The sequence below is a fragment of the Oratosquilla oratoria genome, chromosome 23 (assembly GCF_046742065.1).
Source record: "Oratosquilla oratoria isolate Oo_2021 chromosome 23, ASM4674206v1, whole genome shotgun sequence".
NCBI lineage: Eukaryota > Metazoa > Arthropoda > Malacostraca > Stomatopoda > Squillidae > Oratosquilla > Oratosquilla oratoria.
The window spans coordinates 37,258,193-37,270,648 of record NC_134799.1 but is presented as its reverse complement, the minus strand read 5'-3'; the positions used below and the strand labels follow the sequence as shown (position 1 = coordinate 37,270,648).

General features: G+C 38.3%; 1 protein-coding gene across 5 annotated transcripts in view; it reads right to left on the bottom strand.

Annotated features, from left to right (window-relative positions):
* Positions 1 to 1,941: 1,941 nt before the first annotated feature.
* Positions 1,942 to 12,456, bottom strand: part of LOC143037684 (RWD domain-containing protein 2B) — a 21,044-nt gene continuing 10,529 nt past the window's right edge. For 2 of the 5 annotated variants that reach the window (XM_076206218.1, XM_076206220.1), the window contains exons 2-7: positions 5,036 to 5,168; positions 4,249 to 4,383; positions 4,015 to 4,136; positions 3,684 to 3,870; positions 2,467 to 2,592; positions 1,942 to 2,340 (exon numbers count right to left, since the gene is read on the bottom strand). In XM_076206218.1, the coding sequence (XP_076062333.1) occupies positions 2,089 to 2,340; positions 2,467 to 2,592; positions 3,684 to 3,870; positions 4,015 to 4,136; positions 4,249 to 4,383; positions 5,036 to 5,168 (955 nt within the window). In that variant the 3' untranslated portion in view covers positions 1,942 to 2,088. Of the gene's footprint in view, positions 2,341 to 2,466; positions 2,593 to 3,683; positions 3,871 to 4,014; positions 4,137 to 4,248; positions 4,384 to 5,035; positions 5,169 to 7,482; positions 7,589 to 7,908; positions 8,050 to 8,156; positions 8,204 to 12,456 lie in introns of those variants that run through there. The other 3 variants (XM_076206222.1, XM_076206223.1, XM_076206221.1) reach the window with 3 other exon arrangements.

The window sequence follows — 12,456 nt, the reverse complement described above, 5'->3', positions numbered from 1 at the left end:
ATGTTAGGCAGCAATGGACTTTTACCCCCAATGAACCACCTTCAGTTCATTTGGTCCATTGAATCATGGCAGGACTAATGTTAAGATGAGAGATATACTGGACCCAGTCTATTGATTGAATGCCAATCCTTTGTGGCTGTACCTCCAGAAATGAAGGTTACAGGGTTTAAAAATGATCAGTGGAGATATGATTCACTTTGGCATCCATTTTGTATGTAGAAGTGCTAAAATAAACTCAAAAGCCATTCATAAGTTGGGTATTCTTCACACATAATTTTGAGGTATATCTTGCATAACCAGACAAGAACTTGTCCACAATAGTTATCAAAAGATGGGAGGGAGGGTGGAGGGGTGTGGAGTGTATTCAGGGATAGAATGGGTGGAAATGATTTTATGCCTTTTCCTTTTTGGCTACCTCCCTTGTAAGGGGGAAAAAGCCTTGGCATATGTATGTATGTAGTTATCAAAATAATTCTTCCACATGTAAGAACTTACAAAGATACTGTGAGCTGCTTTATACTATACTAATGATAATAACTGTTGCCAAGTTCCACTGACTAGAAACTCAATGCCCCACAGTAGCTGGCAGTGGTCATTGGGCCTTCTCATGGATCTTTCAAAAGAAATGTTGGACTGTCTGTTGTATCAAGGATAGAAGTGCTGGTATACCACACTATGTAACAACCAACTGCATTGTATTAGTGTAGAACTGCTTTTATTTCACCAGTTCATGGTAGTAGGAGAGGAACAATTGCCAGTTGTCAGCTCAAATCAAGTGAAAAGGTAGAAGAAATACAGATGAAGCTGATAGAGATCCTGAGCCAATCGAGACCAAGGGGCAGCACCTCCAGATGGAGGTACAGATGTTGACATGTTTCGAAAACTTGTAGCAGGGAAATAGGGAAATGATTTTAATATCTATCTCAGGACCATTCACTTGCAGGTATTCATTCTTGGTTCCTGTCTTACACTACTTATAAGATCACCCTTATCTACCCATTTGCAGTGGAAGATGTACCTCCATATTTCAGCTATCCTCACCAGATGATCAACCTGAGATCCCCACCCACTATCACCACCACCTAAACATTTAAATCTATCCTGTTACACTAAATACAAAGAATAAATCATTTCATACTAGCGTGCACTCATTCCAGACTCCAAAATTTTTTTTTGCTGAATGAACTGTATGCAAACCCAATGCTTATAGCTTGATCTGTTCATCTGAAAAAATAGGTTAATAAAAAAAATAATAAAAAAAACTAGGCGATTGATTGACTTATCAACTTTGCAAGTGAAGTACTTAATGGGTATAGGACAGATGTTCACTATACAGTGGTTCACCAGTATAGTTGAGTAGATATTTCTTCACCACTACCAAACCTAACTTAACCTAATCTGTCTACACTAGCCTCACATAACATAACCTAATAAAAAAAATATGTAGGGAGTTGGGAAAAACAATTGTAGGGTGAGCAACTGTGTGTAATCCCCCCTTCCCCATAATATCTATGCATTAATTTTCCCATTCAATATATTTTTGTTTGTGTAGATAAAACATTCATTAAATATAAAAAATAATAATAATATTCTAGAATGGCTAGTTCTCTTCATCCTAGTAAATGTTATGAGAAGAAAGTAATCATATAAGAATATAATCGGAATAAATGCTTAATCATTTAGTCTATATAAATCCACAAATACCTGCTTTGTAATTTTGCATTTTATATAAACCTTTCCCTTAACCCATTAAACTCCGATGACAAGATGTCTTGTCATTTGGTCAAATAAAACAAAAAATTATAAAACACCAAAATGTTTGATCCAACACCAGAAAAATATGACGTCAGTCCTCGTTTCGCTCGCGAGCGAAGCGAGGACTGACGTCATATTTTTCTGGTGTTGGATCAAACATTTTGGTGTTTTATAATTTTTTGTTTTATTTGACCAAATGACAAGACATCTTGTCATCGGAGTTTAATGGATTAACTTGTTCCCAAATAGAATATAAGCAACTGTTCTATTCAAATACAAAATTCTGCTTTTCTTCATGAACTTGTCATTACAAAACCCTTGGTCTCTGTTTTCCTATCGGTTGTCCACTTTGCCAGAAACACCAAAATACTCCTTGAAAACATAGCCACACTGATGCTGGTCTAAATATCGGAACACATCACCCATGTCTACATGATGTCCATTGCTCTTGATCCTGATGTTGTTTTCAGAGCTCAATTCCTCAAATCCAGTAAATCTACGGTGGGTACTCAAGTTAGTTTGGGAGTCGATTTCTTCAACTTCACGTTGCTTACACAAAATTTTTTGCCAATTCCATGTTCTCACCTGAAATAATGAAATTATAAACTATAGTACCTTTGTGTCATGTTCATTTTTAAGTTACAGTAAATCATCTAAACAATTGAACATATAAGTGCAGGTTAAGCATATCTGAAATATCTTGGATCTTACTCGGTTCCACCAATCTTCTGTATTGCGAGCCAATCCTTCCACACAAATGATACCAGGCTTTCCTGGTAAACAGAAGCCAGTTAGATCAAACTCCTTTGCTAATTCCAAAATATCTTTTCGTTTAGTCTGTAAAAAGAAGGAAAATAATTGCTATTTTTTTTATATTTGACGGTCCAAAGGGATTACTCCTTATCCTCTATTCTTATATGAGGAGACAAGGAGGGAGGGCCATCTTGTAAATGAAATGGCCCTGCTGTGGATGTACTATGCTTTGCTGCATTGCTTAATGAGGCAGTGGGCAGGAGACAGGGATGACCTTTCATCCACAAGGAGCTAAGATGGAAGGGAAATAAATGGATCGACTACCTCACTTATATGGAGGAAACCTTCGGCATATGGATAGTTTTCATGACTAACCTTCTTATCAAATTAGTTTGGTTGTTATTAGCAATGTACGATTATGGTGTAGTAAGTTTAAAAATAATCATCTAATGTGGGTCCAATTACAATGGATACCAGTAATATCTTGCCTGTCTAAATGCATGTGATACAGCTGATGGCTTTGATATGAGCTTAGTTTTCTAAGACACCCTATATTGAGGTACTAACTGGGGTACCTCTATAGACCACAGCCACACATCATTCATCTAAGTAAAATCTCTACTAACAAAGAAATGATGAAATACTTTTGCACTACTTGTACTGTTATTCCTCCTTTATGCTTTCTTAAACCTATGGCTACCAACTCCTTTGATCTCCCTACAGCCTGTACACAAAAATATATACACACTTAGATCACTAAACAAGCCCTTCAAGACAGACTGCCAAACTCAATACACCATCAACACCCCTCGACAAAAGCCACACAGAAAAATAAAACCTCCCATATTAGGTAAGACCCAGACTGGCATGCTTGTGTTCTGGACACTATCCAGCACTGAAACAGTTCCAATTGAGAACAGATTATAACTGCTCAAGATACAACCACCACACAGAGGGCACAGAATACCTAATGACAATGTCCCAAACTAACAATCCATGGACAAAAATACAACATATCTTCCCAGAGTTACTTGTAGACCCACCCAAATGCTGTTTTTGGCTACCTGAAGGCCATGTATCTTATGCAAAAGAGACCAGGCACAAAAGATTGATTGACTGATCTACCTAAAAAATTAACTTGAAAAATTTGAGTCATATATTCACTAACAACTTGCCTTGCTATAAATATGATGAGAATATATCCAAAGTCTTTCAAACTTTGCTTCAACTGTTTCCAGCCGCTTATTTTCTGAAGAATTATTCTTTTCACTATCTTCCTCTAAATACTTGGCTCCATTTTCTTGAAGCCAGGTGATTGCTGGTCCAATACACAGGTCTCCTACTTCAAATGTTTTTAAATACCTGTTAATTCAAATTTTGTTTGTTAATAGTTACTAAATGCAACATGATACATGCTATTTATGTAATACTAATGCAACAATACATCCTACTATCCATTATATCACTCGAGTGAATTTCATTAGTAAAGTTCCACTTCATACATACTTCATCAAATCTTGGTTCAGGAAATACTGCTGTGATCGACTCAGTTTCTGACTCCGTACAAATATGTCTGGTTCTGACTTGGGGTACTCCAGAGGCAGATTGACACTTACATGTAACTGGCCCTAAAAATGCCTTTGCTCAGATACATGATTTCCACAGTACTGTAGAGTTTCATATTACATAATTCAATATTTCATGTTATAAAAGACTTGAGATAACCATGGAAATACCTACATTTTCAACATCAAGATTAAGAACAAAGTCAAGATGCTGGGGACGCGTTTCTGTAGCCTTTTCAGCAAATTCTCTTAGGTCCAAGAGAATGGATGGATCATCAACAACCAATTCACCAGTACCAGGGAACATGGACTGTGAGACACATAACTGATATTTTATTCTTTTACCGACAAAAAACATTTTTATTTTATGAGTGTAATTAAAAAAAAAAATAATAATAATAATAATAATAATAGTAATAATAAAAAAAAAATACAAGCAAGAACTCCTTAAATAAAGGATTCTCAACCACGGTTTCCTGAACCATAGGAGTCCACAAAGACCATCCAAGGGGTCCAGAAAATCACTATGACATTTGTGAATTTAATGTACTCATGTACTCTGTTCCTATTTCTTCCTGGCATACCATATCTCCTTACTATTCCACCAATATAGTTATGTACAGGGATACAGAGGAACACCCTCCTCCCTTGCCACATAGAATCAGAAAAAAAGTGGAGATTTACAAATGGTAATGGCTAGATTTAAGAAAACAGTAGTAAGGAGGGATGACAGCAATAAAAGTGATCCATCCATCTTTTGAGAGTAGAGGTTTTTCTTTATGTAGATGAGTGGGTGCCCCCCCCAAAAAAGTCCATAAAATAGTGACAGCATAAAATATAATTTATAAGCAATACATATGGATTGTATGGGACAGTTACTTCAGTAAAAATATTGAACAGCTATAACCCAAGAACAAGATATCACACAAACTCCATGAAATGTAAACAAGTTATTCACTGACCTGTAGCATATCAAATTCAGAGAGCTGTAATGCTACCATACTCTGAAGTTCATCAGGATCCAAAGCTGAAGAGCTTTCAGAAAGCCTCCTTTCCCACCCCAGTGCAGCTTCACTATTCAGCATTGCAGATAATCTATGGAAAATTTAATAAATAAGTAGGTGAATAATAATAATATAAAATCATTACCAAGAGTTTGGCTACTTCCCTTATAAGTGAGAAGAGGCCCTTGATATATTTAAAGCCTAGGGTTTCACTGACAGCTTCACAGTGGCTGGCAATAGTCTTTAGGTTTTCCTATTGATCTCTTTGGGAAGAAACTTTACACTGTTATCTGTTGCATTAGAGTGGGACTTTTTATGTTACTGCTGAAAGCATTAGGATGAGGGGGGGAGTATTCACCAGCTGTCAGCTTTCCTCATGTGAAAAGGTGGAAGAAATAGTAACAGGATGCACCAATACAATCCCACAGAAACATTTACATACAGAAATAAAAATCAGTCTTCTCCATAAAATGCACGAAAATGATAGGTATACAGTTTGCAAGGACCCTCAACCCCACTCACCCATCTTGTTACATCACACTAGCACAACCAACTGGACAGACTTAGGCACCTTATTGTACACTTTCTGGAAAGCCGTAGAGTGCAGAGTGATCTAATAGAGGTGTTTGTGTGGGTCAAGGGCTTTAACTCCTTCCATACAATGACACCTACGTAGGTGTCATGAGGCGCAGGTGGGTATATGAGGATGCCAAAGGTTATGCAGATTAGGTCATCATATTAAGACAGCAGGGCAGGACTTGCATTAATGGATTTAAATTGGACAAATTTAAATATAAGAAGGAAATAGGTAAGAACTGGTTTACCAATAATTGTTAACAAATGGAACAGACTTAGTAACCATGTACTGGTGTGTGCTAAAACTATTAGTTGCTTTAAGAGAAGGTTAACTCTATGGATAGAGATGATAAGTGGTAATGGACATGAAACTGCCTAGTGCCTTATGGTCTTCTGCAGTCTTCTTCATTCTTATTCTTAAATGAATGTAAAAAGGAGAGAAAAAATCAGCAATCTACTCAAACATCTACAAAAACTTTCCACCTACACCACATTGATATAAAAACATGTGTGCCACAAAACAAGCACTTCAAGACAGACCACCATACTCCCTACTTCATCAAACTCATGCAGATACAAACCCCATAGAAGACCCCCTACTAAGAGAAACAAGAACCAAATATACATGACTACATTCAGGTCAACATCCAGCACTAAAACAATATCAAGATAGAATAGGCCTAGCCACAGAAACAAACTGCCCCAGATGCAATCATTACACAAAGGACAGATCTCATCTAACACTGCTTCACCCTAGTCATACCCAGGCAACAACACAATATTTCTTTCTTAATAGTGTTATGGTCTATAGTTAACCAGTTGAAATTGATATATGGGCCAATGCAGTGGCTGTTGCTGGTTACCTGGATGTTAGGGATCTGGAGCAGTGGGATTACTGACTGACTGAACTCTCAGGGCCTCTGGGTTCTGACACCAGACTTACATGGAAAACTTATCTCTGGACATAATCTCAATACTAACATGACTTACACAATGATGCACTTATCTGTTACATATTTTAGATAATTTTTATCTCTGACCAGTTAGCTGGACTAAGACATTTAGAGGACCTAAAGATTAAAAATATAATGTACCCACCCCAATGCAAGTTGCCAGATTTTTTTTTTCTGTATTCCCAAGATAAGAATATATTATCAACGTCTACAAGAATATAATAATAATATTATTGTATAATGTACATGTGTTATTTCTGGTGGCCCCATTTGTGGGTTATTCTGATGTTACCAAACAAAATAAGGGGCATAATGCCCCTACCTCCCAAGGAGGTACATTGGAATTGAATACTGTACAAAACACAAATTGTCACACAACTGAAAATGTATGCAGTGAAGGTCACATTCTTATAATACATGTGAGGCTAAAAGTGTTGTTCCATACCAGAAGATGTGCAGTAGTATAAGAGTATATAGCTGCTATGATTTGAACCTATGTTGGCATAAAGTCCAGCACTCTACCAAATGAGCTATTGACCAATACTCAATTCTGTCAATAGTGATATGGGTGGTTATACCTTCTAGTATGGGACAACACTTCTAGCCCCACATGTGATCAATGTCCCTGTGCCACAAGAATGTTCAGTTGAGTAACAATTTGTATTCAGTTTGTATTCTGCTTGCAAATGTTGGTGACCCTTGTGCATCCATACAACCACTATATTTTAGTAATTGGAAGGAATTAGAGGGGTGCCAACATATTGTACATCCTTGCAGAGGGGGGGTGGGTACTAATGCTCCCCTAAATCTGCCAGTGTAAATCCAGCTCTAGAAAAAATACTGTCCTTGTTTCTTCCTTTGAGGGCCTCAACTTACACATATTTTGTTCAGTGTTTACAATATGACTGCCAGTTAGGATCTGATTTTTCAACATATAATGTGTCAGTGTTGACTTCCCTTGCCAAATCCCGTACCTGCCCGTAGCTCCCTCACTCAGCACTATTACAATATGCGGCCCGTGAGCGGCCCTCAGCTTGCTCCCAAGTGTACATTTTAACCACTTCGCAACAACAACATACTCTAGAAATTTTGCAATTATGAAATTATTTTACTTAACATAGGTAATGTAACCCTAATGAACGTGTGAAGACTATCTCGATTAATCCCTTTGCTAAGATGCGGTCTCCAAACCTGAATCATATCACCTGGCACCGGCCAGAATGAAATAACTAGCCAGTGTCACTATAGGTAAGAGGGTGACATGACAGTCTGGCGTGAAATGTATGATGTATGTGTACATACTTGTTAAGGCGTAGTCACACTGGTTACAAATATCATGAACCGTTCCAGATTTTCGCAACTTTCAGCCGTGGCATCCGTTGTTACTAAAAATGCGTTTCCACCGAAGCAACACGGGTAGCATGCAATTTGCCGCCTGGCTTTCAAGTAGGTTGAATACGACTTTCATCTAAGAGACACGTTGCTCCCTCAAGGCACTGTTGTCTGATGTACCATGCGACATGGCAATTTTTATGTTGAATGCTACAAACCTGCCTCTACCGCTTCAACAAATCCTGAGCCACTTGTAAACACGTCCAAACGATCTCTACTACTGTATATTTGATGTTACGCTGTTCGAAAAAAAAAATACTAAAAGAAAATGCCGATGCTGGAAAAGAGTACTGTTTATAATCAGTAACATTACCCTGAATTATTTCATAAGTTACTATCCGATGACTGATATACATGAACTTCTTTTCGGATGAGTGTGGAGGATTTTGATTACCTTGGCAAGAAGTTTGCCTAAGAATTAGCCTATTAGGAAGAGCAACACGGATTAACAGGCCATAGCACCACAAATCAGACATTGAACCTGGCTACCTGTGACATACAAATTCCTTGTTCCTATTCCCCACCATCGGCACTTCTTATTTTTTTAAACAAGAGTATCTTAACTCTGCAGTAGCATTCACACATCGTGATGACAATTGGCTCAGAAAAACGTTTTTGTAGCATTCAGCATAAATGATGGGCAATATGTCTCTTGCTTGAAAGTCGCATTCAACATACATGCTGAAATATTGACAGATTGCATAATGAATGTTACTTTCGTTGCGTCGGTACAAACGCACCTCGAGACCATTTTTCTTTGAACATCGACTCCTTCCCTTGGCTAATGGGAAGGTAACGCTGCAACCGGATAAATCTAGTTGAAAGCGTCGCGTTCAACAAGCATCGTCTTGCCACCTAATGAAAACGACGAAGTTGCACTGAAGGGGTTGGAATACACTTGACCTTTGCGACAATGTTCCATGATATATGTTGCCAAAATGTTGTTTCCTCGGTGGTTCCCCATTTAGATGGGAAACCTAGCTAACATTACGTAACCTGAAATCCCTGCAAAAATTTGCCGTTAAATCTATTTATGCACAATTATTAAGAATTGTATATATTAAAAGACCCAAACCTTAGGTTGGAAAACTCCTCCCAGACACTCCTATTCATTGATTTCTCACAGGAATGCCCCCTTCGGAACTATGAAGAGTAGGGTGCCTAGTCCCAAGATCTAAGAATATAAGGTCTAACCACTTCCGATCGAATTTCGAGGGAGTTGGCGCAGCGGGCCCGTGAACGTCACCTGGCTGTTCAAAGTGGGGTTAGCGGGTCCTATAGCTGTCAGTTGAAGCTGGTCCGTCGTTGGAAAATGACGTTGCCTTCGCTCGCAACGCTCCACGCAATTAGTTATATTCTGACAAATATTATATAAAATATATATATAAATATATATAAAATATTATAGTTCCTGTCTATATATATGAATATATATGATATATAATATATATATATAAAATATTATAGTTCCTGTCTTCCTTGGCGTTTCACAGTTTTCTTCAGTGTATCACAAAGAGAAAATGGACTCAGCCAAATGACGTCAGAAGCTGCGCAGAAGAATTCTAACGGTCTGACCTGTATATTTAGACCTTGCCTAGTCCCACACTCCGTCCCGTTTTAGCCGCCTTTATGGGCCAAGTGGGGAGACTCGGTGGCAGTATTCTTTTCCCCCTACCACAGGGAAAGGCGAAAATTGAAATATTTACTCAAAGAAGTGGTACAGGACAGTATTAAGATGGGGGGGGGGGTGACAGCATAATGGTGGAACAGTCGCAATACAATAAAATAACATCATATCTCTATGATTAGATATTCCCTCTATCATAGACAAAATTATGTGAGACTCTGGTCCGTAGGGGCACCCCATATAGTCCCTAACGTATCGACTGCATGCTACTGCAGTTTATATCGCACAACATGCAACCAATACCCCATACGGAGTATAGTTCCACTTCACAATGGAAAAGGGGACAAGTGTGAGTGTAGTAGTTTCAGAGGGATCAGTCTTTTTGAGTGAAGTTGGGAAAGCTTATGGGAGGGTTTTAACCGCGAGGATTAGGAAAGGTCCTTAGCTGTACCACGTATCAATTTCTGCATATATGCCTCCTCGAGTTCTTCGACGTTGATGGCTTAGAATTAAAGTGAATTGTGGTTGATAAATGTAAACCTGTTCACTGGGACCTATTCAGTGTTGTACATCTATACATACACAAACACACACACACATATATATATATATATATATATATATATATATATATACATACATAATATCAATCAATCAAATCAGTCATCCTGAGTCCACTGCTGAACAAAGGCCTCCATAGCATTCCATGAATCACACGACCGTGCCATCCTCTGCCACGTCACTCCTGCAAACTTCTCGATCTCGTCTCTCCACCTGTCTGGTCTCCCTCTTCCACGCTTCCTATCTCGCGGCGTCCATTCAGTAACACACTTGCTCCATCGCTCATCAGTCGTTCGCAACAACTTACCTGCCCAATTCTACTTCCTATCTTTTACTGCCTCCACAATATCTTTCACTCTAGTCTGCTCCTCACCCAACTTGCTCTCTTTCGGTCTCTCAGCGTTATTCCCACCATTGATCTCTCCATTCTCCTCTGTGCAGTCGTTAGCTTTGTTTCCATCGCCCTCGTCAGCTTCCAAGTCTCACACCCGTAGATTATTGGTGGTAGAATGCATTGATTGTAAACTTTACGCTTCAAACATAAAGGTAGAGAGCCTCTCAGGATTTTATTATACTTACCAAACATTTTCCAACCAAATGTAATGCGTCTTTTTATTTCATTATTATGATCTTTCGTCACCTTCACCATCTGGCCTAAATAATTATACTCTTCAACTTCCTCAAGACTCTCATCATCAATTACAATCTCTTTGAACTATGTTGACTTTATTTATCACCGTACCATTGCTAACGCTTCTGCTCTCATCTCCTAATATGAAGTCTATTTCGTTCTTTGTTGTTCCATTTGGACTTCTTCACGTCCATATACGACCTACACGTTTTTGAAAGTGTTCATTATCCTCATATTGTAGTTCTCTGCAAAATTGACTAACATCTCGCCTCTGTCATTTCTTTCACCTATTCCAAACTTCCCAATGCACGTCTCATCTCCCATCTTCTTCCTTACTTTAGCATTAAAGTCTCCTATTACCAACGTGTACTTACTTTTTTCTTGATCCATTACCTGACTTAAATCATCATAGAAGGACTCAATTTCCTCGTCTGAACTCTGTGAAGTTGGTGCATAAACCTGAACTATTTTTAGTGTACCTTTTACACAGCCTAATCACAATCCAAGCTACCCTGTCTGAAAAACTACTGAATTTGACTACGTTACCAGCAACCTCTCGGTTGATCAAGAATCCTACTCCACTAGATCTTTCTTTGTCCTTACCTCTATAGTAGAACAGGTGGTGACCATCTTGTAATTGTATCAGTTTTTCTCCCATTCTTCGGACTTCGCTCAGTCCTACAATGTCCCACTTGATGTTGTCTAGTTCTTCCATTAAACTCTCCAGTCTGTGGTCTTCTGAGAGACTTCTTACGTTGTAAGTATAGATCTTCATTACCTTCATGTTGTTTAATGTCCAAGACTTGGATCTGCTTGGACAGTGCTTACTCACATTCGGTGGCACACTGCCCGTAAGCACACGTGGCAATGCGGTTGGACCTTTAGGAGACGATGGTCAAACAGGAACGCCCGTTTTTTTTTTTCTTTTTTTTTTTTTGTGCTATTCATACTCATGTTGGCTATGAAGGGGGGTTGGCAGTAATCTCACCTCCTTGCCAACTGGTTTCTGGTGAGATATTTCTCTGGTGTCACCTTATTCATTATATTCAGTGAAGCCCCATATCTATAGGGTGCCCAATGGTCCACGCCGTCATTATGACGGTACCCCATATATCTATGAGGAATTTCCCTGTTTGCCATCAGGGACGTGCCAGTTAGCGGTGGGTCCTGCGACTGTGTGTTTGAGCTGCTCTTTGTCTGATCTTCCCTAAAAAAATCTGTTCGATATGGGTGACCCTGCAGAGATTTTCTCTTTATCGACATAGCTTTTGTAATCATTAAGATTCTCAAGCCTATCCACCACAAGGTGTCAAGTCTCGGATAGGATATATATATATATATATATATATATATATATATATATATATATATATATATATATATATATGTATATATATATGCATGCAGTATGTCACAGAAACACATGAAAATTTATTTGCAGAAAAACCGCAGGTAAATGAGAAACGCGGTCCGAACGTTTTCTATTTAAGGCATCCCTGATGAGGTCTTAAATAGACGAAAACGTTCGGACTATGTTCATTTACCAGTGTTTTTTCTGCAAATGTGTGTATATATATATATATATATATATATATATATATATATATAATCCGATAATTTTTATGACAGTCGTATGCAG